Below are 27,797 nucleotides of genomic sequence, written 5' to 3'. Positions count from 1 at the left end.
TGTTGTATGATTCCATTTATATGAGTTGACCAGCGTAGGCAAAGCTACAGAGATAGAAAGATTAATGATTGTCTCGGGCTGGGGAGGGGGCAGAAGTGTGGTTTGAGAAGTGATAACTTGGGGTACAGCATTTCTTTTTAAGGTAATGAAAATGTTCTAAAATTGATTGTGGTGATGATTGCACAAATCTGTGAATATACTAAAAGTTGTTGAATTGTACGATTATAAGTAGGTGAACTGTATGGTACGTGAATCACATCTCAATAAAGCTGTTATTAAGTCAAAACAACCCTATGTCCTGTGGACACCCAAAAGCTTTCCCTAAAATGGCTGTAAATTGTCTTGGGGATGGGAATTTTGTTCTCAAGTCCTCCTTTGGTGTCAGCTCTTGATCCAAGAATTCTGGCCTGGTTCCATAACACATTGACCCAGAAATGGAACTCAGCCTTTTGCTGAAGTTCTATCTTCCCAACCTGCCCTACCTCTTAGGAAGCATCCATGACTTCATCGTAGGTGGGGCAGAGGAGACGGGAAGGGATGGCATTACAGAAGAGCAGGCAGCTTTCAAAGGAACATCAGGTATCCTGGTTTTTAGGAAGCTCTTCGCCCATTTCTTAACTGGGGGGCCTTTCCTCAGCCTTTGCACACTGCCCCCACTGTTCCTCAGGCCATCTTCCCAGCAACTCCCCTCCCCATCTGGAGCAAACCAAATTCCTTCCTAGCATCTCTTAGGCAGAGCTGTTTAGAATCAGACACGTCTTTTGTGGCCTTGAGATTGTCCTTTCTATGGCCCATGAGCTCACATTCCACCCAAGAAATTTATCAAGATAGTTTTTAACAAAGATAAATATCTCCCTAAGAAGAATTCTGTTGTCACCTGTTAAGACACTAATGTAGCCTTTTTTGTTTTTAAGGTGGAGAGAATAGTTTAGTGAACTTCATGTACCCCCGCAGCTCCAACAATTATCAGTGTTTTGCCAATCTTGTATTTACATGAGATAAATTCTTGGAAGAGGGCAGTGGTACTTTTAAAATACAAATGCTCCTATCAGAACAAGACAGAGAATATAGGCTTAACCACCTTCTGTTTCCCATGTCGGGGAATCCAGGGAGAGGACTGGAGCGTAGGAGCCCCCCCATAACCTGTAGGGGACTGAGGGTGGGCACGGAGCGATGGGTTAAGGTGTGCGGACCAAGACGATAGGGCGGGGTGTGTAGATCGGGCGGCGAGAGCGGTGCCAGGACCTGGCTCCGGGGCCAGGCTTCCCGCGGGGCTAAAGCGCCGTGTCGGGCTCGGGGTCCGGCGGCGCCCCCTCGCGGGAGTAGAATTCATCGATAATGTTCTGCGGGATGCGCTTCAGCATCTCCTTGGGGAAGATGCGCAACAGCTTCCACCCCAGGTCCAAAGACTCGAACACCGAGCGTTTCTCGTAGGGACCTAGGGACAGAGCAGGAGTGTTAAGGGTGTGTGCGCGTGTGGGTGTCGGACCAAGGGGGTTGCTGCCTGAACGCCCCCAACGCGCCTCACCCTGGTTGATGAAGTTCTTCTCAAATTTCTGCAGGAATTCCAGGTAGAGCAGGTCCTCGGAAAGGAGCGCCTCCTCCCCCACCACTGCCTTCATGGCCTGCACGTCCTTCCCGACGGCGTAGCAGGCATACTGGTGAAGCGGGGAGGGGGTCAGCGGTCACGGCAGGCTTACCGCAGGAGCCCCGTGTTCCCCCATGTGACTGTGCGGGGACCCCCAAAAGGGGAGGAATTTTTTTCTTCCAGGAGAAAAGTTCGTGGTCCAGCTAGGGCTCCAATCTCCAGCTTCTGAAACTTCCCCACCAGCCCTTGGGCTCTCTCCTTACCAGCTGGTTGGAGACATCTCCATGGTCCTTTCTCGTCATGCCCTCCCCAATGGCGGACTTCATCAGCCGCGAGAGGGAAGGGAGGACGTTGATGGGGGGGTAGATCTGGGCGGGGCGAAGAATGCGTGTCAGAAGGCAGGGTCCAAACTTTCCCTTCTTTCCCACCTCTACTTGTCTTCCCTCCCCTTGTGGTTCTCAGCAGACTGGTCGTTATTCATCCCACAGAGAGGTCAGCTGGTCACACCCCGCCCTCTATCGCCCACAAATTCTAGGGCTTGGGTATAAAGGTGCCTACATGTGCGCACCTAGACAGGAGAGTGGAGGGGGAAGATGCCATGATATTAATTCATGAAAGTCTCGCTCTTTCAAAACTTCTGATTATTTGGACAAAAGCCAGGTAGAACCTTAATAGTTCATAGTTGCAAAGAAAAACTGCCAAACAAAGAGGAAAGAGTAAGGGGGTGGCCTAAGATGGGACAGACACATTTTCTAACCCTTTGGTACGTTATTCACCACCTACTTGTGTCAGTTACCGATTGTTTTTGCTCACCAAAGCAAATTACTAGAAAGGAAAGAGAAGTGATATTTATTTTGTATCTACGATCTGCTAGATGCTTTCTGTGGGCCAACTTATTTTATTTTATTCTCCACAATGCAATTGTGTGACATATATTATCATTCCCATTTTATAGATGAGGAAATCTAGGATCAGAGAGATGAAATGATTTTCTCAAGGTCCCACATCCAGGTAGGCTGGATTCCACCCAGACTTGTCTTCTGTCTGGGAACCAAACAGTCTTCCTTCCTGGGGATTATCTCCTGTTAGGGGTTAGCCTTGTCTGGCCCCTCCTCATTCACAGGGAGATGAAGTACAGGGGGTGGTGGGACATTGGTTATTAGTCAGCGTACTTGGAGATGGTGGAGAGAGCAGGAAGTGGGTAAGGAGGGGACAGTACCTGTCTGTTATGAAGCTGTCTGTCCACATAGATCTGTCCCTCTGTGATGAAGCCCGTCAGGTCTGGAATCGGGTGGGTGATGTCTGCAAGGAAAGGCACTGGTGTCAGTGTAGATCCAGGTCTCCACCTACTCAGGGCCATGTAGGTTCTATTCCCTCATGGGAGTGGGTGATCGGGGGAGGCAAGGAAGGGACAGTGTCTACCCTGATGGAGGAACAGGGCTACTGCACACCTATATAACGAAGCATGGGCCCTTTAGGTGTCTGGGTAGGATGGGAGGGCAGGAGGGTTGCAGAGGGTAGTGGGCAGGGAGGCGGCTCACCGTCATTGGGCATGGTGAGGATGGGGACCTGAGTGATGGACCCGCCCCGGCCCTCCACACGGCCTGCCCGCTCGTAGATGGTGGCCAGGTCTGTGTACATGTACCCGGGGAAGCCTCGGCGCCCGGGGACCTCCTCTCTGGCAGCTGAGACCTGCAATGTTCGTGGGCCTTGGGGTAAGAAAGGGGGCAAGAGGCTGACACAAAGGAAGGGGAGTGGGGTCCCAGTGACCATGAGGAAAGGGGTGGGGACAGGCCTGCGTGGGCCAGCTCTGGGCACAGTGACTACAGCCACCTCACCTCCCGCAAGGCCTCTGCGTAGGAACTCATGTCCGTCAGTATGACCAGCACGTGCTTCTCACACTGGTAGGCAAGGAATTCAGCCGTGGTCAGTGCCAGGCGTGGGGTGATGATCCGCTCGATCCTGCAGGTATGGCCAACGTTTAGAGAGCCTCGAGGCCCAGGCCTGTGCTCCATTTAGCCCGTGCTGAGTGGGTGGTGAACTGGGAAGCTGGTACAGTGAACAGCAGCAGAGGACTGGGTAAGATGAGCCCCAGGCCCCAGCCCCCAGATCCAGGCCATGGTTCCTGGGAGTGGGCCCTCAGTCACGTCCTGCTATTCAAGGTAGGAATGAGGACAGAGGCGGGGACAGGCAGGGAGCTGGGTGAGAGAGGGACAGGCAGGGCCAGGAGTGACTGATGACGATGACAGTGTCCCTCGTCCCCCAGGACACCCGAGCTTGGGTCATCTGGAGCACTCACACACTCTGTGTCCTCGGGGTCCTTTCCTTACTGTTCCCCTCACTATTCCTTGCTGGGCATGGGTCAGAGGCTGGCCTGCCCCGGCAGCCCCTTCCACTGGGGGCAGTCCAGGCACTCTCAGTCCCCGGGCTCTGTGCCTGTGGAGCTTTTCTCTGGTGACGTCATCTGGGCCTCCTGAACTCTGCTACCTGGTTTGAGTTCCTTCTGAGTACCTTCAGTTCCCAGGACAGTTTTTTAGGTTCTTTTTTCATCACCTAACCTACAAATTTAAACTCACATTTTCTCAACTTTTAAAATAGCAGTTTTTCTAAGCAAATGGTTTAGGGAAATATCTCTTTAGTGGTGACTTTGTGGAAGTGAGTCTCGGATGAGGGGTCCTGACTTGAGATGGTGGCTGGATGCAGGTTGTGGGCAGGGCAGAGGGGTGACAGGTGGCAGGCGGGCTGTGGCCCAGCTCCCTGTCTCTCCGTGTGCTGTCCCTACCTCTTCCCCAGCCTTGGTGTCCCCATCTCCACAATGAGGGGTTGTTCTCCCAGCTCTGGCCCATGGCTGTAGTTCTGGGATGCCTGAGACCTGGTACTCTGGGTCTTGGAAGGGGACAGGGCCTGCTGCCTAAGGGCAGTATGGGTGCCAGGGGATGGCTCACGTGGGGTCGTTGGCCAAGTTCAGGAAGAGGCAGACATTGCCCATGGTACCGTTCTGCTCGAAGTCGGACTTGAAGAACCTGGCTGTCTCCATGTTCACCTGGACACACAGCAGGGAGGGCTGGAGGCGGGGACCAGGCTCCTTCCCTCTCTTCTCAGTAATGCCTATTGACTGACCTGCTAACGGTCACTGGGGTGAACCTGGGGCTTGAGAGGGCAGGGGCTGGGTTTGCTGACCAGTCCGGGATAGGGTCTCATCAGAGCCCCAGAGAGAGGTTCAGACTTCAGGCTCAGCTCTGCTCAGTGCCACCCCTGCCCCTTACCCTACCCGCTGCTTCCCTGCTAAACTCCCCGTCCCTGCCTTGGGCCCTCTAAGGGCCCCCGGGAGCCCAGCTGTCCTGGGCTCATCTTATAGCTGCCGTGGCCTCTGAGCTTCTGTGGGGCACACACTGCCCGCTCCTCCAGTCATGCTCTCGCCTCTCTCACCAGACAGACTCCGACTTTGACGGCTTCTCAAGAAGGAGGATAATGCTTCCCCCATAAAACTGGGTGTGCCAGGGGCCAAGCCTGCCTGCCCATAGCTTCCAGAACTTGCCAATCGGCCCAGCCCCTCTTACCCCCATGGCTGCAAAGACGATGGCAAAGTTGTCATCGTGGTAGTCCAGCACGGCCTTGGATTTCTTCACCAGCCCAGCCTGGCGGCAGATCTGGGCGGCGATCTGGGGATGGGAGGAAGGACAGCAGAACCGGAGCTCGAGTCAGCCCTCTGAGCACCACTGAGGAGCACGGACAGGGTAACTCCTAGCCCATCCTGCCGCCAAGGCCTTCGGCGGGAGGGACCCAAGGTCAGCAAGGAAGAAGAGCTGCCCTGGGTCCTACAGCCGCTCTCAGGGGAGGGCTGCCTTATTCTGTGGCATCTGAGGACCCAGGGTGCCTGTCATGAGGAGCAGCGTGGAAAAACAGTTCCAGAGAGCAACTGCCTACCACGGGTTAGGGGCAACTTGGCCCTTCAGAGTCCCCTCTGCCCCGCAGCCTGCTAGGGGTATCTCTGGGGTTTGCCCCAGGCCTGCAGCGTGTGGAGTTTCCAGTCGTCATGTCCAGATCCAGGATGAGCGTGTGTGTAGGGGGAAGGCAGGGACACTTCTGCCGTCTAATCCCTCTGAGCATTTTGAGGGGGAGCCGGGGCGCATCCAGGAGTAGAGGAGTGGGGGTGGTCGGGCGGGGGATCATCTACAAACCTTGTCACACCAGCCGCTCTGGGAAGAAATGGGCTGTCCACTCTGGGTAGAGGGGGTAGGGCAGGAAACCTGCACAGGGAGGCTTCAGACGGCCGTGGGGCTGGCCCGAGGTGGGGTTCGCTCAGCGCAGGCAAGTAAAGACCATTGCAAGGACCAGTGGTAGAGCCGTGGGCCCAGCTGCGCAGGACACTCAACACTGGGGCTACCCGTGGGCTCTCTCATGAGCCAGTGCGAGCCCCACTCACTCAGGATGGAGGCTTGGAGATCTGTCTGGGGGCCCTGAGTCCCTGAGCTGCCAGGAGACAGCTGCCGGAGACCCCAGCCTGCTCGGCACAGGAGGCCCCCCTCGCTGGCCCACCAGCCCCGGCCTCTGCTCCATCCCTTCCCCTTGGTCGTGCCCACAGGCCCCTCGAAGTCCTCACCTCATTGTGGGGGAGCCCAGCTGCTGAGAAGATGGGGATCTTCTGGCCACGGGCAATGCTGTTCATGACGTCGATGGGCGAGATGCCCGTCTGAATCATCTCCTCCGGGTAGATGCGGTTGTGGGGGTTGATGGGCTGGCCTGGGAGACGGTGACCATGGACCCTGCTCAAGCGTTCAGGTCTTGCCCGCCCTCCCCCACCCCTGTCCCAGACTCCAGGGCAGCACTGTTTAAAAGAATTTTCTTCCATGATGGAACTGTGCTCTAACTGCGCTGCCCAAAACGTAGCCCTGGCCACGTGTGGCTATTGAGCATGCAAAATGAGGGGTTTTTTAAAAAATTAATTTATTTTATTTTTGGCTGTGTTGGGTCTTCCTTGCTGAGAGCGGGCTTCTCTTTGCAGTGGCTTCTCTTGTCGCGGAGCACGGGCTCTAGGCGCGCGGGCTTCAGTAGTTGTGGCTCACGGGCCCTAGAGCGCAGGCTCAGTAGATGTGGCACATGGGCTTAGATGCTCCGCGGCATGTGGGATCTTCCCAGACAAGGGCTCGAACCCGTGTCCCCTGCATTGGCAGGCGGGTTCTTAACCACTGCGCCACCAGGGAAGTCTCGCCATGTGGTTTTGAAATCAACTTTTATTTCATTTGAATTAGTCTGTATTTCAATAGCCACAGTCCAGTGCTCCCTTGGACGGTGCCACCCAGGCACATTAGAAGTGGCAGACAGGTGGATCCCAGAAGGCAGGAGAGTGAGGGTCTTGGGCACCTGGGGAACTTTGCACAATGATGATAGCATTTTATAGGAATGGGACATGAAATGCAGCTGGCCCCAGACACAGGGGCCTTTGCTCCTCTTGTATCTCACCTGACCTGCCTGTTAGTATGACCAGTCCTGGGGGTGAGCCCTGGGCAATGGCCCTGGTCTTTATCTGGGGCAGAATTTCCAAGGGCGAGGTGACAGAGGCAGTGACTGGGGGGGAAAGGTAGTTGGGGGCTGGGTCCCGAGAGCTGTCCCGAGCCTCCGGTCACTTACCATTGATATCCAGGAAGTCCTCTGCCATGACCACTGGCCCCTTGTCAATGGGTTTGCCAGAGCCATTGAAAACCCGACCTGGAAGTGGGTGAGAGGGGTTGAGTGGTGCTCAGGAACAGCCCTGGGTCTCTCACTGCCACTCACCCTGCACACCACCAGCTCTCACCCAGCCCTCGCGTCCCAATTGCCCCATGTCCCCCTCCCCTCAGCCCTTGGTTACCCCCAGGAAACTGGCTACAGCGACTGCCTCCTTGCGGGTCTTTCCTCCTCTCCTGGAAACCTTTACAGGCAAGGCCTTGGCCCAGGACAACGACTCTAATGGGGAGTTTTAGGGCTGGAAACAGGAGAGGGCCAGGTATGGCAGATCTTGGGAGAAAATTAGGGGATGTGCAGTTCGTTCCAGCTTGACCCCAAATAGACGGCTACCTCCTCTGCCTCTAATTTACTGAAGCTGCCTTCCTCATGTATTGAGCACCTGCTGTATGTCAGGCCCTGAGCTGGGGTTGGGGGTCAAAGACAAGGCACAACCTCTGACCTTAAAGGGCTCCCAGGGGAGGCAGACTAGGTAAAGAGGCAATGACAGTGCGGTCTGCTAGGTAAGCACTTGGTCAGGGCAGCTGGGCTGGTGGGACAGAGGGATGCCCTCACCCTACCCATCCCTACCCCTCACCCAGCATGTCCTCCGACACTGGAGTCCGTAGGATGTCCCCTGTGAATTCACAGGTGGTCTTCTGGGCATCGATCCCAGAGGTCCCTTCAAACACCTACAGGGTAAGAGGTTAGTTAGTCTAATAAGTGGTTTGCTGCGGAGAACGGGGCCTCCCATTCTAAGCTCCCTTTGTGTCCAGCTCCGGGCAAAGCTCTCTCAGGGGAAATAGAACATTTTCTGCCTTTGGAGTTTATAAGATAGTGTGGAAACTTTGTGGATTCATTCATTTATTCAACCACCAACATCTTATTGACACCACTTACCTGAACAATTGCCTTGGTCCCAGCCACCTCAAGCACTTGCCCGTTCCTCTGAGTCCCATTGGGGAGGGTGAAGTTGACGATCTCAGCATACTGGGCAAACTGGCAGGAGGGGAGAGCACCCCAGAGTGTCAGTGAGACCAGAGGTGAAGTCCCTGTCTCCTCCCCAGACTTCCTTGACCCATTCTCAAGCTCCTTTCTCCCATCTTGTGCCCAGATACTCCTGGAAATGAACTTCAGAGACTGGTAAGTGGAAAGCTTAAATTCTGTTTGGGAGGCAGTATACCTGGGTGGGTAGGAGCACCGTCTTCAGAGTTGGAAGACCAGGGTTAGAATTGAAGCTCTGACACTTAGAAGCTGTGTGACCTTGTGGAAGTTACTTAATGTCTCTGAGCCTTACTTTCCTCATCTTTAAAATGGGAATAATACTAACACCTATTTCGTAAGGCTGCTGTGGGGAGGAAATATATGGAAAGTCATTAGCTGGTGCCAGGACCTTATAACAGCTCAATAAAATGTAGTAGCTGTTATGGCTGTTTAGGTCTCCTGACAGCACCATTGTTTCTGCCCCTGTGGACTAATGGTGAACACACTGGCAAAGTTCTCTCCTCAGCTCCCAGATGGCCCCATCTACCAGTGGCAATCTTTCCCTAGCCATGGGGCTGGGATCAATTCACATGTAGTCCTCACAGGCTTCAGGAAAAAAACGAATCAGGCAATCACTTTGCTTTTGGCTAAGATCAAGTGAAGTATTCATTCTTATCAATGTAGAAAGCATCTGGCCAACATCTGGAATATATAAAGAAATCTTACAACTCAACAATAAAAAGACAAATACCCTATTTTATAAATGGCAAAGGATCTAAATAAACATTTCTCCAAAGAAGATATACATGCGCCCAATAAGCACATAAATGATCAACTAATTAGTCACTAAAGAAACGCAAAATCACAAAATGAGACAGCACTTCACACTCATTAATATGGCCGTATTAAAAAAGACAGATAATAACAAGTGTTAAGGTTGTGGAGAAACTGGAACGTTCAGACACTGATGGTGTGAATGTAAAATTGTGTGGTCACTTTGGAAAATAGTCTGGTGGTTTCTCAAAAGGTTAAATATAGAGTTACAATATGATCCAGCAATTCCACTCCCAGGTGTACACCCAAGAGAAAGAGAAACACATGTCCACATAAGAACTTGCATATGAAGGCTCATAGCAGCATTATTCATAATAGGCAAAAAGTGAAAATAACCCAAATGTCCACAAACTGACAAATGGATAGACAAAAGGTGGGATATCCAGGCAGTGGAATATGCCAGCTTTAAAAAGGGATGAAGGGGACTTCCCTGGTGGCGCAGTGGTTAAGAATTCGCCTGCCAATGCAGGGGACACGGCTTTGAGCCCTGGTCCGGGAAGATTCCAGATGCCACGGAGCAACTAAGCCCGTGCGCCACAACTACTGAGCCCGCGTACCACAACTACTGCAGCCTGTGCGCCTAGAGCCCATGCTCCACAACAAGAGAAGCCACCGCAGTGAGAAATGAGAAGCCTGCGCACCGCAAGGAAGAGTAGCCCCCACTTGCCGTGACTAGAGAAAGCCCGCGTACAACACAGCCAAAAATAAATAAATTTTAAAAAAAAAGGGATGAAGTACTGATCCATACTACAACATGGATGAACCTTGAAAACATCATGCTAAGTGAGAGAAGCCAGAAACAACAGGCCACACAGTATATAATTCCATTGATATGAAATGTCCAGACTGGTCAAATCCATAAAACAAAAAGGTTAGTGGTTGCTGGGGACTGGAGGAGGGAGGATTGGTGGTGACAACTAACAGGTTCAGGGTTTCTTTCTGAGGTGATGGAAATGTTCTGGAATCAAGTAGTGGTGATGGTTCCACAACTCTGTGTATAGACTAAAACCCACTGAACTATACACTTGAAAAGAGTGAAGTTTATAGTATACACATTATAACTCAATTTTAAAAACCAATCAGGCTGTCCCTTCAGGACCCCAGGCAGCAAGTGGGTAGGTGGATGTCTGCCCCAAGGGAATCCCCGAGCTCCGCTGTCAGTGTGTGCTTCAGGAACCAAGTTCTAGATGAGGCTATGAGCCAAGACAAAGAAGCTGGGCTGGGAGAGCAGACGCTCCCAGCTGACACTGGTCCTCAGCTCTGGTCAGCACCAGGAGAGCTAAGCCCTCCACCTGCACCTTCTTCCCAGGGGAGGTCCTGGAGAGAATGCATGGCATCGCCCAGGCTCCCTCACCTTGCTGCCCATCCACCTGGCCTCCTTGATTCACTTCAGGGGTAAGTCATAATCTTAATCCAATAAGAATACATGTAAAAAAGACTGCATCTCTCCCTGCCATGTTTCTAATATTCTGGGAAATTAAAGTACTCCTCTAAGTTACTCCTTGGACATTAGAAGAAATCAAAACTAAAATCACAGAAGAAACAGAAAATAATGAAAAGGATATCACTTCGAACACATCAGTGTTTTCTGATCATAATCAAAGTAAGTTAGAAATCAATAACAAAAGGATAGTTAGAAAAACTTCATACATTTGGAAATTTTGAAATGTTCTAAATATAGAAAAAGTGGGACTTCCCTAGTGGTGCAGTGGTTAAGAATCTGCCTGCCAATGCAGGGGACATGGGTTCGAGCCCTGGTCTGGGAAGATCCCACATGCCGTGGAGCAACTAAGACCATGTGCCACAACTACTGAGCCCGCATGCCACAACTACTGAAGCCCGCGTGCCTAGAGCTTGTGCTCCGCAACAAGAGAAGCCACTGCAGTGAGAAGCCCACGTGCCACAAAGAAGAGTAGCTCCCGCTTGCCGCGACTAGAGAAAGCCCGCGCACAGCAACGAAGACCCAATGAAGCCCAAAATAAATATAGAAAAACTTATAATCAGATTAGAAAACATTTAGCACTAAACAATAATGAGAAACTATTTTTCAACACACATGTGATGCATTTAAAGCTTTAAATGCTTATATTAGAAAAGAAAAAATGTAGAGGTAGTTTAAATGTATGCAACATGAAAAGTTAGAAAATAGAACAGCATTAAAATTCCAAATAAAATAAAAGAAATAATAAAAGGGCAGAGATCGTTAAAATAGAAACAAATATACAATAGAGACGATCAACAAAGCCAAACTGGTTCTTTGAAAAGACTAATAAAATAGACAAATCTCTGGCATCACTGACTAAAAGACATGAGTAAATAATTGTTGGAATAAAAAAAGTCAAAGCTAGCTCTACGAATAATATTAAAAATAATTTAAAAATTATGAATAACTTTATGCAATATATTTTAGAACTTAGATGAATAAATTTCTTGAAAAATACAAATCAAACCAAATCCAATTAAAAACACAATAGAAAGCCAGGATAGTCCTATAATCTTCAAGATATTGGATAAATAACTTAAAATCTTTCCAGGAAGAAAACACCAGTCCCAGATAATTAGTGAGTTCTAACAATCAAGGAACAAATAATTTGAAACCTACTTAAGCTCTTCAAAAGACTGGAAGAAAAACTCCAGTCTTAATTAATTTTATGAGGCAAGAATAATCTTGATAATAAGATAATAAGATAATATCAAAATAAGATAATAATGGGAAATCTATAGGCAATCTCAATCAGGAACATAGATGCAAAAACACTAAGCAAATATTAGCAAACTAAATCCAGCAATGTACCAAAAAAGACCACAAGTTACAAACAAACCAAGCAATAAAAGAAAAAATTTAAAAAACAAAAAATGAAGATAAACACATACACACAAAAGACCAAGTTGGGGTTATTCCAGGGATTCAAGGTTAGTCTAACATTAGAAAATCTACTAATAAATTTATCTTATTAATGAATTAAAGGATTAAAAAACATGTTATCTCAACAAGTTTTACAAAAAGTTTAGAAAAACACTATGATTGAAAACAAAGAACAAAACTATTGTTTGAAAACAGAATAAAAGGGAAATTCTTTAACCCCAAAAAGTAGCCTCAGAAAACCTACAGAAAATATACTCAGTGGTATAAAGTATAAAACAGTCTCTTTAAATTTAGGAGCAAAACAACACCGCCTGCTATCAGCATTCCATTCAGCATTGTACTGGAGGAACTAACCAAAGTAATAAGATGAAGAGAAAACAGAGATTAGAAGAAAACAAAACTATAAAATGGAAAACTCCCAAACCCCAAATCTAATATAGTACCCCCAAAAAACTATAGACTAATTTCTCTTATAAATATAGATGCAGAAATTATAAATAAACTACTGGCCAGTCAAATCAAACAATGTATTAAATAAATAAACACGTATGACCGAATAGGGTTTATTCCAAGCATATAAGTTTAGATCAATCAACCTCTGGGAAATTCTGAACCGGAGTCAACATTTCACAACATCATTTATAATAATAGGGAGTTTGTGAACCTAAAAGAAAAACCCCACAGGATTATGCAAATAGAAATCAAAAGGCTTTTGATATAACTCGGCAGCTGTTTGTAATGCAATTCTATGTGAAACAGGAATGGAAGGTAACTCCTTGAATACTAGACTATTTACCAAAACCAACATCAACATCCTTCTAAATAGTAAAATGCTAAGCCTATTTTCATTTCCAATAAAATCAGTAATGCACAGAGAGAGATGCCTGTATCACCATTGTTACATAATGTTGTTTTGGAATTTTTGGTTTATACAATAAGACCAAAAAAAGAAATTGAGAAGTATACCAATAAACATAAATAGAGAATGTTCTATTTTTAAAAAAGATAGTGAGGGAAGACCGTATTCTTCAGAAATGTTAAAGAAAGGCTGTAGAGGGCTTCCCCGGTGGTGCAGTGGTTGAGAATCCACCTGCCAATGCAGGGGACTCGGGTTCGAGCCCTGGTCCGGGAAGATCCCACTTGCTGAGGAGAAACTAAGCCCGTGCACCACAACTACTGAGCCTGTGCTCTAGAGCCGATGCACCACAACTACTGAGCCTGCGCTCTAGAGTCCGTGAACCACAGCTACTGAGGCTGTGCACCTAGAGCCTGTGCTCCACAACCAGAGGAGCCACCACAATGAGAAGCCCGTGCACCGCAACAAAGAGTAGCCCCCACTCACCGCAACGAAGACCCAATGAAGACCCATTTTATAAAATAAATAAAGTTATCAAAAAAAAAAAAAAAAAAGAAAGGCTGTGGAAATATTCCAGGTTATAGGAGGCTAAACAGACATGATGATTAAATGTGATACCAGGCCCTAGACTGGATCCTATACTGGAGGGAGAAAAATGCTATAAAAGACTTTATTAGGTCAGCTTATAAATTGGAATATAGATTGTAGATTAAAGTATCAATGTAAATTTCTAAAGTTGATAACTACTGTGGTTGTGTAGGAGAATATCCTTATTCTTCGGAAATACACACTAGAGTTTTGGGCATAACTTACTCTCAAAATATCTAAAAAAAAAAAAAATTAAGCACACACACACACACACACACACACGCATATACACTCAGAGCAGTGATAGAACAAATGGGTAGATGGATATTCCTTGTACTATGTTTTTTGTTTTTTTTTTTTTTTTTTTTTTTTGCGGTACACGGGCCTCTCACTGTCGCAGCCTCTCCCGTTGCGGAGCACAGGCTCCGGACGCGCAGGCTCAGCGGCCATGGCTCACGGGCCCAGCCGCTCTGAGGCATGTGGGATCTTCCCGGACCGGGGCACGAACGCAAGTCCCCTGCATCGGCAGGCGGACTTTCAACCACTGTGCCACCAGGGAAGCCCCCTTGTACTATTTTTATTTTTGCAACTTTTTATAAATTTGAAATTGTTTCAATAAAAAGTCAAATTAAAGTATGCCAGTGGAAAAAGAGACACGATTCCCTTTATTTGCAGATGATATTGTATATCTAAAAAACTCTAAGAGGATCTAGTTAAAAACAAAAACAACCCCATCCAGGATTAATAAGAGAATTTGGCTGTATACAAGATAAATATATAAAAATCAATCTCAGATTATTTTCCATTGTGTTATTATAAGATATTGAGTATAGTTCCCTGTGTTATAGAGTAAATCTTTGTTGCTTATCTATTTTATTTAAGTAGTTTGTACCTGTTAATCCCACACTCCTAATTTATCTCATAATCTGAAAAAATATATATATAGGGCTTCCCTGGTGGCGCAGCGGTTAAGAATCCACCTGCCAGTGCAGGGGACACTGATTCGAGCCTTGGTCCAGGAAGATCCCACATGCCGCAGAGCAACTAAGCCTGTGCGCCACAACTACTGAGCCTGCACTCTAGAGCCCATGAGCCACAACTACTGAGCCCACGTGCCACAGCTACTGAGGCCCGTGCGCCTAGAGCCTGTGCTCCACAACAAGAGAAGCCACCGCAATGAGAAGACCGCGCACCACAACAAAGAGTAGCCCCCGCTTACCGCAACTAGAGAAAGCCTGCGTGCAGCAACGAAGACCCAATGCAGCAAAAAATAAATTTATTGAAAGAAAAAAAAGCTTCTCATTTAAAATATATATATATAAAACTGATTCACTTTGCTGTACACCTGAAACTAACATATTGTAAATCAACTATACTTCAATTAAGAAAAGTGTTCCCCCCAAAAGAATCACAGAATATTAAAACGTATCATTAAACAAAATTTATGCAAAAAATGAAAGAAAAACAATCGCTATTTTTTTCTATTCCAGCAATCAACGGAAGAGGAAATGGAGAAAAATATTTCATCCACAAGAGGGTCAAAACCCATAAAATATCTGGAAATAAATTTAACAAGAAAGGTACAAGAAAATAATAAACTCTTACTGAAGGACAGAAAACAAGCCCTGAACAAATGGAGAGCACTAGTGCTTTCCAAGACACAATGACTTACTATCACAAAAATATAAATCCTTTTCAAAAATATATAAATTCAATGTTTTCCCAATGGATTGCTTCTCCTGGAACTTGATAAAATGATCTTAAAATTCATGTAAATGTCTGAGAATATCCAAAAACAGTATGGAAAAGATCAGGGGTGGAGGAGTTGCCTTGTCAGATATTGAAACGTGCTCTAAAGCTACTGAGGTCAAGTGGTCAGTGTTGGCATGAGGCAGATGAACGGAGATGTTGGAAGGCTAGAGTCCAGAAACAGATCCCAGATGTTAGGAGACTATTAGAGAACAAATGTGGCATATAAGTTCATAGGGAAAAAGAATTTATTGTACAAATGGTGCTAATACACTGGGTATCTATCCCTATCATAAACACAAACGCATTCCAGGCATATAAAAATTTAAATATAAAACTAAAACAAAATACCAGAAGCTTTTCTTCTTTCCTTTTTCTATGGAACAATCCAGTTAAAAGCTGGATAAGAGAGACATCTTTAAGCAAGATAAGAAATCCAGAAGCCATAAACAAAAGAATAGAAATCTTTGATAATATAAATATTTGAAATTTCTGTATGGCAAAGATACCATAAACAAAGGTGAACAATAAAGCAAAACGTACAACTCAATGTGTAGGAAACGGTCACAGAGGAGGAAGTGCGACCTCAACTGATAAAAAGATACTCAGCTCCGCTAGTCATCAGAGAAATGCAAATAAAAGCAAGATAGGACTAGTCTTAACCATTAGGCAAAATTACTGGAGAGCACATATTCAGTGCTGGCAAGGATGCTGGGAAGTGGGTCCTCTCATGCATGGCTGGTTGGAATATGAATTACCACAACCTTGCTGGGCAAGCAATTTTGCTCCGAATTGTCAATATCTATTTTAAAATATATATAAACTTTGAACCAGTAATTCCATTTTGGGGGAATCTATCCTGTAGCAATAAGGGCACCAGTATAAAAAGGATATATATCGCTATGCTATTTGTAATAGCAAAACCTGGAAACATGCTGATTGTCTATCAAAAATGGAAGACATCACGGTACATCCGTACCACAGTATGTCCAAACCATAGTCGCTATCAAAAAGAATGAGCAAAATGTGTATCTACTGACATGGAGGAAATACTCGATACATTTTAAGAGACTAACACCAACGTAAACATCTAACTTGCTTATTTGCCCGTATAAGCAGGATCTTTACATTGGTTATCACACGAGGGTGGGAATAAAGAGGTTAGGGGCAAATAGTTAACTTTGTGTATTTTATTTCACTAGTTACAAAAAGCATGTTTTGTGTGTGCGTGGAATTAAAATGTAAAAAAAAAAAAAAATGGGGGGGGGAATTCCCTGGCGGTCCAGGGGTTAAGACTCCGCGCTCTCTCTGCAGGGGGCCGGGGTTGCATGCCAGGCGGGGAACTAAGATCCGGCAAAGCAGCGCAGTGCGGCCAAAAAAAAAAAAGGGCGGGGGGAGTAGGGGAACATGTTCAAGTACAGTGACGTCGTTGTCACCCTCACGACTATCATTATATCCCCTGCTGTCCACATACCAGTGACCTTCAGGGCCAGGGAAGAGGGGTGGATGGCTCAATTCCCCTAAGCGGTGTGAGGTCCTCCCCCCAGGGCTCCCTGCGACCGGAAGTTGAACCTGAGACAGGAGGATTCCCAGCTCTGACAGTCACTGAGAGAAGCTCTGGCTTGGGGATGGCAGGAAGGCGATCTTCTTTCCTCCCAAACCACCGTCAGGCCCCGCGGAATGGGGTCACTGGGGGAGGGGGCTCGCCCCAAGAGGAGTGCTGAGGTCCACGGAGGGGCTGATGCCGGACAGCTTTTGGCTTCATAAGCACAAGAGGGAGCCCAAGAGCAAGGACTGCGAGGCCCCGGGAAACAAGTTAAATACAAGTCCTGGCTCCAACCCCTCTTCCGGTCTCTGTGGGCCTGTGTCTCTCTCTCTCTGAAATGGCCACTGGCCTCATTGTCTGGGGCGCAGATGGTGGGCTGCTAACCTCAGGAGGAAAAATGCTCGACAGAACACCAGCCTGAGCGGGCCCCAAAGCAATTAGGCAGTGGGCCCAATGAAAAACAGGCAGCAGGCTGATAAAAATCGATCCTTTGGGAACTTCCCTGGTGGTCCAGTGGGTAAGACTCCACGCTCTGGGAACTAGATCCCACATGCATGCCGCAACTAAAGATCCCGCATGACGCAACTAAGACCCGGCACATTCAAAATAAATATTTTTTTAAAATTCTCTATTACCTTAAAAAAAAAAGCGATCGTTGGTATGTGGGTTTGTGCGGGTGATGGAGAGGGGAGAAGAGGTGGCACACTGTGTGTCCCTGAAAGATGAAACATCACAGAAAGGGAACTTTAAGCAGCAGAGAGGTTACAGCCAGATAGGAGGAAGAACCCTCAGAACCATGGAGCCCAAGCATGGAGGGTGTTATCTGGAATCCTTAGGAAGAGAATGCCCGTTATTTGTTTGGGGGGGAGGGGGGGTGTGCAGCGGGAGAATTCCAATGTGCAGCAGTGAGCTTTTATTTATACCCCGTTTCCCAGCCGCAGACGTGATTCTCTCAGCTCTCCCTGCAAAACTAAGAGAATTGCAGGGAGTGTGTGGATGATTCAGTGCAGCCCACCTCCTCTGCTGGAGATTCAACCGAGTTCCCAACCAGCCAGGGGTCAGGCACAGGGGTGCTGTCGCATCCACTCAGGAGCCTGGGAAGTTCTTAGCAAGCCTGGCAGGACTTGGACAGGGCGTGCTGCCTCCAAGGCTTCCCCCCATGACAACGCCCAGGGCAGTTTGGGAACTCCTCTTTGGAAATTGTTTTTGGAGCTGACGCACACACTTTTTTTTTTGGTTTGCGGGCCTCTCACTGTTGTGGCCTCTCCCGTTGCGGAGCACAGGCTCTGGACGCTCAGGCTCAGCGGCCATAGCTCACGGGCTTAGCCGCTCCGTGGCATGAGGGATCTTCCCGGACCGGGGCACGAACCCGTGTCCCCTGCATCGGCAGGCGGACTCTCAACCACTGCGCCACCAGGGAAGTCCTGCACACACTTTTGAAAGCTTTTTCCCTGATGAGTTTGGGAGCAGCCACAGACATTTGGAACCTAGTCTGGTGGGTAATGTGAATCTCAAACAAGGGCCAGTTTGAATCACAGAATATAGCAGGCGGAGATCGTCTAGAACAGCGGTTCCAAGGGTGACCCGGCCCTCCGGCAGCATTAGCCACCGGGAGCTTGTCAGGAATGCACATTATTGGGCCTCAACCCAGGCTGCTACCTTAAGAGGTTTTCATACAATTTCAAGGCCCTGATTACCTGTCTAAGAACTTTGGATCTATGCAAAATTCTTCCCCCCAATATTTTTCCATTTGAGAAGGATGGAAGCAGAAAGCGTTATTGCCTGTGTGATTCAATTCACACAGAAGGTGGCGCTACAGAGACAGAATTGTGGCACTTTTGCCCAAGCAACTCTAGAACAAGGCGTGTGGGACAGTGGAGAGGGGTGCATAAAGGTGCCTTCTCCATCTCCTGCACTTACGAGACTGTCAACTTCTGATTCCTTTCCCTCCCTCTGCAAGCCCAGGATTTTCTGGGTGTCTCCCTCACCCAGTTACTCTGTTCTACTTGAGTTACCGATGTGTCCAGTAATCACAGAACCATAGCCTGGGAATCTATGCCCCACCTTACAGCTGGAAAATGCATGTCTGCATAGGTACTGACTCTCCATACAGAGTCCTATGTAGACTGACAGGGAGTGTGGCAGAGGTGGGCAAAGGGGCAGGAGATTCACCAGCTGTTTATTTAATGAGGTATATTAGCATTTCCGCATTCCAGGCAGGGCTCTGCTAGCTGTTCTCAAGGAGGAATAATAACAATACATTTATCGGATTTGATCCTCACAACAGTCCTATTGTCTTTTTTTTTGGCCTTGCTGCAGGGCATACGGGATCTTAGTTCCCCAACCAGGGATCAAACCCATGCCCCCTGCAGTGGAAATGCAGAGTCTTAACCACTGGATGACCAAGGAAGTCTCCTATTGTCTTTTAATGGCTGAGGAAACCAGGATTTACAATCCTAGACGGATGGTTCTCAGATCACCTGGAGGGCTGTGAACACAAACTTGTGGGCCCTCAGAGTTTCTGATTCTGTCAGCCTGGGGTAGAGCCCGGGAATCTGTAGTTCTAACAGGTTCCCAGGTGGTGCTGATGCTGCTGATCTAGAATTGACGGGTAGTTGATAGAAAGGGTGGGATGGATCTGGGATTAAAGTTCAAGAAGTCTGAATCACACGGGTCTGGTTCCAGCGCGCACGTGCAGACCAACTCCGCCACACTTCTTCCCAGGGTGTCCCTGACACTAATGGGCCCAACTGTGATGTCTCCATGAGCTTGGAATCTGTTTTCCAGAAATGAGTGAGTCTGATCTCTTTAATATAGTTGGCTCAGATTTTGACAGGCCCATACTTATTCATGCTCTTATTCATTCATTCATTCACTCACCCTTCCTTTGAACAAACTGAGCCCCCATGATGGGCTAGGTGTTCAGTAAAAGTACACCGTGGGGCTCTGGGAGCTTGGGATTTACAAACACCATCCAAGTCCAATAGGAGGGCACATTGTGGTGGGCGGAGAGGGGCAGGGAGTAGACATGTGGCCAGGTGGTGACCAAATGCCTCGATGGATGCTGCCAGCAAGACAGTACACAAAGCTGAGAGCAGGGACAGGCTCACCGCTTCCAGGAGAAGGTGAGTCAGAAGAAGGGACCAGGGGGACAGGCAGTGGAGAAGGCAGAGTATGCGCAAAGGCCCAGAGACATCACATGTCAGCTTCACACAGAGACAGTGTGGGTTTCTAAGTGGGGAAGGGAGGGTGATGAGATGTGGAGAGGTATGCAGGACCCTTAAAGGACAGAGGGCCTGTAAGGTGAAGCCATGGGGAGGTTGGAGCAGCAGAGGGAAGGGGTCAGGGTTCCTATGGCTGCAGGGTAGAGGATGGGAGGGCGCTAGGCTGGGGCCCCTGAGGCCATGGCCATGATAAGGGTGTGGTGGGTGGGAGATTGCCGACAGAACACGGGCCAGGAAGGGAGGAGTCAATGTGGCACCCAGATTTCCAGTTTGGGGTTGGGTGGCGTGGGGTGGGAGACAGGGGCGGAACTGGTTGGGGGGGAAGCAGAGTGATCGGGTAGCTTTGCAGAGCTCTTTACGCCTCGAGAATCCCCAACCCCGGGACTCAGAATACTGCCAGTGTCTGCCATGGTCCTACGGTTCCCTGAGGACACCAAGTTGCCCGCATACCACCTCCTCCGTGAGGCCCGCCTCACTTCCCTCAAGCTCAAGCTGCTGGCTCCCAGGCTGAGACAGTCCAAAGACCTTTGAAAGCCTCAAGCTCTGGAGAGTCAGCTGGTATCCATCTGCCTGCCGCCTCCTCCTCTTCCTTTTAAAAGAAGACCCGTGAGGGCTCCCCTGGTGGCGCAGTGGTTGAGAGTCCGCCTGCCGATGCAGAGGACAGGGGTTCGCGCCCCGGTCCAGGAAGATCCCACATGCCGTGGAGCGGCTGGGCCCGTGAGCCATGGCCGCTGAGCCTGCGCGTTCGGGGCCTGTGCTCCACAACGGGAGAGGCCACAACAGTGAGAGGCCCGCGTACCGCAAAAAAAAAAAAAAAAAAAAAAGAAGACCCATGAAAGACAGCCATTCTACTGATGAAGAAAGAGGCACGATAGCTGCAATGCCCCTGTTCATTGCTGGTAGGAGCAGGTCTCTTAAGGCCCACAGCGGGGCCCACAGAAAAGGCAGGAAGAGAAAACCTCGGGTGGCCAGGGAGGGAAAATGTGGAGGTGGGTGTCTGGGGATCTGGAGCATGGGGGCCACCAAGGGGCAGGGCAATTTAGAAGAGATCAGTACAGGGGCCGGGAGTACTGGGATTTGGCCGTGGTGCCTGGGAAGAGACAGAAGTCTTACCTTGACCTGGTCCAGCACCACCAGGGGCCCATTGACGCTGCACACGGTCCTGTAGGCTGGGGGAGGGGTGGGGGGGTGAGGGTCTCACACCGACACCCGGAGAGACAGACACACACGCATAAGCATCCTCCACCTTCCCTCCCTCTAAGCACCACCCCCTCCCCTCTCTGGAGCCTGGGCCGTCAGGGTCATTAGCTGTGACAGGGCCAGCCACCATTGCTGTAAGGGTCATGCCCCTGCCCGCAGGGCCCCCGCTGCCTTGGACACCTGCAGGAGGCTGGGGGAGGGCCAGGGCAAGGGCAGAGGCCCCTCGAGTCCTTCCCTCCCACACCCCCAGCCATCAGAGGCCTTTCTCATCTCTGAGGCTACTTCCCGTCTGGCCTCGGCCCCCACTTACCCACTACTCCCTCCTCTCTGACCCACAGCATTTTCCAAAAGCTAGAGATGTGATGAGAGCTGCCCTCCCTGCACCTCAGCAGGGCCACACTTCTCTCCATCACCCCACACTGACTGGGCACTCGTGTGTGTGTTGGGGGTGCAGGCATCAGTGAGAAAAGTCAGCCAGGGCCCTGCGCTGCCACGAGGCCGGGCTCACTGGGCGCCTGTGGGAGCGGGGAGAGAGCAGAGCCACAAAGAAGGAGGATGAAGCAGATTGCCCCAGTCCTGATGGCTGGAGAGAGCCACAGATGGGGATGTGAGCTCGGCTTACAGGGAGGGATTGGGTTAGACATCAGGAAATACTTCCCAGCTCCAGTGCTGGGGACCCCAGTAGGAGAAGCACAGACTGGCAGACAGGAAGCTTACTTTGGTTCTGTGAGGCACTAGCTGAGGGGCCCTGGGTCCTTCCATCACCCATGACCCCGGGACATGGTAGCCCTTCTCCAGGGTCCTTTTGAAGTGCCATTGGGACAACTGGGGTGAAGGGACCTGGCAGGGCAGGATGGTCAGGGGTGACTGTGAGGTCGCTGGGTCACTCCCAGGCTGGAAGGGCCTCCGACAGGAGAGCGGTGCAGCCCTCCTCTCAACAGGCCAGGAGAATGGGGCTCAGAGGAGTGGAAAGTCCACCCAGGGACACAGAGCCCTGTGGCAGAGCAGGGGCAGGGCCCCCCTCGTGCTTCCTATCACACCACATGGGCTCCCACCTGCCTTCATGGCTTTAGCAGGCCTGCTGCCCAGCTGCTCCCGCCAGGCAAAGCTAAGCGGGTCTCAGTGGTCAACCCCTTATTTTTGTCAGATCGAAGTTCCTTTCCTGGGGACTTAGTCTAGGAAGACCGACTGGGCAAGGTGATCCTTGCACAGATGTTTTCTATGTTCTCCCAAACTTAAGGACTATTAGGAAAACTCAAGAAAGCTAAGTTCTTCTCAGACTTGGGCCCAGAGCTGGGGCACTCCCCTCTCCTTCCTGCCCTCAAGCTACCAGCCCCCACGTGCACCTGAGCCACTCTCTTGTCCTTTTCCCACGGAGGTGGTGTCCCATCTTCCATCTAAGCCAGCCCCTCCCCGGCACTGGGAACCAGGCCCTAGAGAAGGCTGAGCACTAGGGTGACCCGCCAGCGTTCCTTCTCTCTGTGGCCTTCTCATCAAGCAAGTTCTGGTATTTTCCATCTTAAAATCACACCCTCCACCCCAATCCTTGTCCAGCGACGATAACAGCCCGGCTCCACTGCCCTCTCCACCTGCCACCCACACCTCACCTTCCAGTCTGGCTTTGCCCCTGGAAGGGACCAGGGCCTGGATGTACTCTCTCCTGCAGGTTCCTGGAGGCCCCGCCCCTCCCCTCCCCTCCCCCCCCCCCCCACCCGGCTACTCCTCAGCCTATTTCCTTACCTTTGGATGCTGAGACCTCAAGGCTGGGACCTGGTTCTTGACATCTCACTCCTGCCCTCCAAGCTCTGCTTCCCTCCTCCCTCCTCCCGTCCTATCTTCAAGCCTGCCTCTCGGATGCCTTCACAATACTGGGCTAGGCAAATAAAGGAGGCAGATGAAAGATGGAGCCTACAGTTTAAAAGGGGATAAAGATAAAACAATTGCCAACTGGTCTGAAGGGAAAGAGCAGGGTGGGCGGGAACGGGCTTGAACACCAGGCTTGGAGCTCATGGAGGAGGCGCTTTGCAGGAAGGGCCATTTGAGCTGAGGCTCCAAGGTCAAGTGGAGTCATCCAGGCAGCACCCAGACAGCTGGGCAAAGGGCACATCTGGCAGAGATAAGGAGGCCCAGGGGCCCAGAGAAAGAACTGGGGGCCTTTGGGGAAAAGTGTTCACTGCTGGATTCCACCTCTTAGAAGAGTGTGGGCCTATGATGGACACTCAGTAAATATTTGTTGGGTGAATTATGGAAGGTGTCACTTTGTCCCACCAGCCCATTCCCGTATATCCCACATCAGGACCTATGAGTTCCCCCTACATATACACACACACCTTCCCATCCCCAGACCAAATGAGGAACCTGTCGCCTACTCTGGCTCCTGCCACCCCTGTGAAGGTAGAATGGAAGGGATGATAAAGCAAATACACAGGCTAAAGGGGTTGTAGGCACAGGAAGACCCCAGCCTCTGGAGGGTTAGGGCAGAGGCCAGGGCATCCACCTGCCCACCAAGAAAATCACCAAACAGCCCTTCCTGCCCAGGGGGCATTTTGATCAAACCCTCTGGGTTACTAGGACTGTGTGAAGTAGAGAGGAGCCAGGGAGCCCAGCAGAGGGAGGGTGGAGGATTGTGAGAACAGGGGAAGGAGCACGGGACGGGGAGACCCGCGTTTTCAATAGCCCTGGGGAAGAGCTGGCATCTTACTGGCCCTGTGGAGAAAATACCAAGACAACTCTAAAGTACCAACAACTCTACCTGCCAAGGGGAGGCGCAGTGAAGGTCACAGGCACAAAGAGGGGAGCGATCTGGAGGTGGGGGGGCCACTCCAGCTCCCAAGGAGGGGCTGGTCTGCAGCAGAGCTGGGTGCTCAGCACTTCTCAATTCTATGCAGCGTGAGGTCTCTAAGTCCCCATCTCATCACACCAGCCTCATCCGTAAGCTGCCTTCCCAGGATTCCCGAGGACTCGGTGGTTCTGGGCTCTAGTTGCTGGGTGAATACATCGCTCCATAGCCTGGACCTTTCATCGCAGATAATCCACTTACGTGGCCATTTCGGTTCAGTGTCTGGCTATTGCCTTCCTTTGTCCAAGGTCTCGCCCTTGACTGACTACGGCAGCTCACTGGGCCCTTTCCCCTCTGAAGTCCCACAGCTGCCACCCAAGTGGGTGCCCTGCCCTCCAGCTTGTCCGGAACTGGAGACAGATCGTGTCGTCCCTTCAGACCAGGGTGTCTCCTCTGTAGGACTAGACAGTATCTTTTCTTAGAGGCTGTCTGGTTTGGACACAGCCAAGGTGGTCCTTGACCAGAAGCCAGGTCTTTTGTCTGCACCCACCAACTCTGATGGTGTCTGTCGCGTGGAGTGGCAAACTGAGGCCCAGGAAGTCGGCGGATTTCTCCTAGGGCCCACCACAAGTCAGGACAGTAGCCTGTGGCACTCGAGGCCTAGGGCCCTACCCCAGCCCAGGGCACGTCCCTGACCCTGGAGGTGGTGCTGGAGGCAAGGGCTGGACGAGAAGACCCCTGCACGGACACGTTGCAGACACTCCCTCCAGCTGCTCTGCCCACCCCCTCTCCATTGTCCTAGCTGACACTTCGGGTTGCTCTTCGGGCTGCGGGCCCCTTCTGCTCCCACCTCCCCACCGCCTTCCCCGGCAAAGGCTCAGCGGGGCTCCGCTAATTAGGGCCGGCTCAGCCACACACACCTGCAGCGTCCTGGGAGCCAGCAGAGGCGGGCGTCCATGCGTGAGGCCGGGGGGCGGGGCGGAGCGGATCAGGCCCTGCACCTCCTCCCAGATCCCCGCTGGAGGGATTAGGGGAGGGAGGGCAGGGGTGGAGGGTTCTTAGAATCGGCCCAAGACCCTGACGGTGGAACTCTCTCCGTGTAACCTCCCTTGCCTTTCTGTTGAGGAAACCAAGGCAGCCAGTGGTTTGGCACTCGGGGCCCTGGGCCATCGTACCGGGCTCCAGCCCTCCAGCCAGACTGCCAGCCCGTCCGTCCTAACCTCTGCTCCTGCGGGGCGCCCCGACCCCTCACCCCACCCCTTCTGCCCCACACAACCAGCTAGAGCTCCTGCCGCCTCCTCTCCGTGGAGCACAACTCCAGCTCTGAGGAAGGCAGAGGGGTCCCTTCCTTCCCAGGGTGGATACTGCTGGGGTTCCTCCCCATCCTGATTCTACCCACCCCCCTTTCTGCCCTATTCCCTCCCTCAGCCACTGCAGAGAAATCACCTTTAATGCCTCTGGCCTGTTTAGTCCACCTCCTCCTCCAGGAAGTCTTCCCCTGGACCCATGCGCATGGCCAAGCGAGCTCTGGGGCTGGGAGTCAGCTGCCCCGTCCCCTGGCCCTCTGGTCCCCCAGCTCTCCTCCTAGGCTCCTTCTGCCTCTACACAAAGTTCTGCCTGGAAGTGCTGAGTCCCCTGGTGGGGCAGGAGGGCACAGAGGGGCACTGGAGTCCACCTGCCCAGGCCCCCGAGGAGGAAGGGAGGTGTTGGAGAAAGCTGCAGGTGCAGATGCACGCTGAGGAGTCCAGCCTCCCTCGGGCGGGGGGGTGCCGGCCGGCCCCTGCGTGGACCTGTGAGGACAGGACGCCGGTGTGCAGCGAAAAGCACAGGAGCTGCCTGTCTTCACAGCAACACCTTTAACGCGGCACTGGGCGAGGGGCTCACCTCGCGCTCACCCGTGACTCTGGGTGGGCTGTTGGGTGTGAACACAGTTGCCTGGCTGGGGGCCGCATGGTGCCAACGGGGGCGGGGGGGACACTGCTGTTCCTGCTTCCAGCCGGGGTCAAACCTCCTGGGCCTTGGCCCTAGTGCCAGGGCTTGTGGACTATAAATAAGAGGCCGGCTGGGAGGGGATCCCGGGTAAGGCTGCACCCTGGGAGGGCACATTCCAGGGAAGAGGAAAGCCGAGCTGTAGGTCCAGACCTCAGACCCCACCCCCCACTCAGCACCCAGGCGGCTCTGCCGTTCTCACAGGGGGAGGGGAAGACGGGGGAGGAGCCTGCGGGGGTGGCCTGGACAAAGGTCAGCCGACTCTACTCAGGTCTCCGGGCCCGGGCTCTGGACCCCGGGGGGGCACAGTCACTGCATATTTCTGGGCCTTGGTGACCCCGGCTTTGCAGTCGGGGAAGATCTGGACCTTGGTCCTCCCCGGGCCCGCGGGGCCTTCTTGATAAATCCGACCCCACTCGCTGTCAGTTTTTCCTTAGCTGGAGTGTTCCGCACCCCGCGGTGCCTGCCTCGGGCCTCAGGTGGTGGCCCACCCAGCCGAGGCGCTGCTCCCCCCGAGCCCTGGGCCTGGCCGTTCTGCTCCTGCTTTGCTCTCCGTGGTGTGGCCCCGCCGACACGCAGCTCTCAGCTGCCTCTCCAGACACTCCCCCTGCCCCGGTGGGGCTGGCTGGCTGCAGAGGGAGGGGTGGCCGTGCTAGGCCAGCTTCTCCCCATACACACCCTCTTGGGAGCCTCTGGCTCTGCTTAGCTGGTGCCGGCCAGGCCGGTTTACTCCAGTGAACGGGGCTGTCTGAGAATTCAACAATTCACCACACCAGGGAATGTGACCTTGGACAAAGAAATATGGCCGGAGCAGGGGTGCTCACTTTGGTCCTGGGGACGTCCAGGGTTTTCTGCCCCAGACACCCGGACTCGGCCCACCCCTGCAGGACGGGCACTCGAGCCACACCCACAGACGCCCCCGATGCCCCCTCGGAAGCCCGCAAGGGTCCACTCCAGTGCCCATGGTCCCCACACCCCTACCCCCGGATGCCAGGCATGTGCCCTTCTCCTAGCTGCTCACACAGACATGTGACATCATCTGACCACACACTCATCCATGTTCTCCCCGTGAGCACGCATGCTTGCACACACACCCCCACCCTGAGTGTACAAGCACGCACACACAGTCTCACACATTTCCTTTCTGATCACACACACGCTGTCACATACATATTCACACACGTATGTCATCACCCAAGTGAAGGTGGGGGCACACGCCCACCCAGGCACATGCCTGCCCCTGGTTCCACACCCAGGCACCCTCCCCCAGAATGCACACATGACGTGACACACACGGTGTCAGGTGTTCCCCATCCTGAGAACGCACACGTACTCTGCGTTGCCACATACATCCCCCAGGGACACTTGATTATACAACTCCTCACACGGAGTATTCTGGTGTACACATGCACACACCCCGAGTGCACACACACACACACACTCTTGGGGGCAGTTGGGAGCTCTCTGTGGACTTGGGGTCTCAGTGCAAGATCACTGATGACAGGAAGTTTCCAGCAGCTACTCCCCTGCCCTTTCTTCCGGGGTACCCTGGGCTGGGGACCCCCATCCCCCTACCCGCATCACTCCGCAGGACCGAAAGCCCCTTAGGTCTCCCCAGGTCTCGGGTCCTTCGCTTTCCCTGAGGCTAAGGAGGACCTGCAGACCCAGCAGCCCGCCCGACCTCACCCACTGGGGGTCATACTCACTGACACGGGGGTGGGTGATGTAGTTTCGGGTGACGGCCTGCATGTGCTCTCGGGTGGTACCCAGGTTGGAGCCACTGCTGGGGACCCCCCCGGGGCTACTGTCTACCTTTGCGGCCATGGTGAGGTGGAGGGCTGGGAGCTGAGTGCCTGAGCCTCCAATACTTCTGGCCCAGCTGGAGCTGGAG

General features: G+C 51.6%; 1 protein-coding gene across 1 annotated transcript; it reads right to left on the bottom strand.

Moving 5' to 3' along the window:
- ATP6V1B1 (ATPase H+ transporting V1 subunit B1) lies at nt 1–27,797 on the bottom strand. Its single transcript, XM_032653797.1, has 14 exons — nt 27,613–27,797; nt 21,052–21,107; nt 8,192–8,290; nt 7,890–7,983; nt 7,220–7,297; nt 6,192–6,331; nt 5,149–5,250; nt 4,534–4,631; nt 3,427–3,550; nt 3,130–3,280; nt 2,808–2,890; nt 1,852–1,956; nt 1,529–1,658; nt 1–1,438 (listed from the first exon to the last, which is right to left on the bottom strand). The coding sequence occupies exons 1-14, from the start codon at nt 27,728–27,730 to the stop codon at nt 1,275–1,277; spliced, it is 1,542 nt and encodes a 513-aa protein (XP_032509688.1). The 5' UTR covers nt 27,731–27,797; the 3' UTR covers nt 1–1,274.

This window comes from Phocoena sinus, chromosome 13, assembly GCF_008692025.1.
Source record: "Phocoena sinus isolate mPhoSin1 chromosome 13, mPhoSin1.pri, whole genome shotgun sequence".
NCBI lineage: Eukaryota > Metazoa > Chordata > Mammalia > Artiodactyla > Phocoenidae > Phocoena > Phocoena sinus.
Note: the sequence above shows the minus strand (reverse complement) of the source record. Positions and strands in the feature narration are given on the sequence as shown.

Bases quoted from the DNA above. Each gene is read 5' to 3' on its own strand.
- ATP6V1B1 (XM_032653797.1), bottom strand. From the start codon at position 27,730: ATGGCCGCAAAGGTAGACAGTAGCCCCGGGGGGGTCCCCAGCAGTGGC. The intron at 5,251-6,191 runs GTGAGGACTTCG...TCCCATCCCCAG, and splicing joins CTGGGCTCCCCCACAATGAG to ATCGCCGCCCAGATCTGCCG. The intron at 1,659-1,851 runs GTAAGGAGAGAG...CCGCTTCACCAG, and splicing joins GAGATGTCTCCAACCAGCTG to TATGCCTGCTACGCCGTCGG.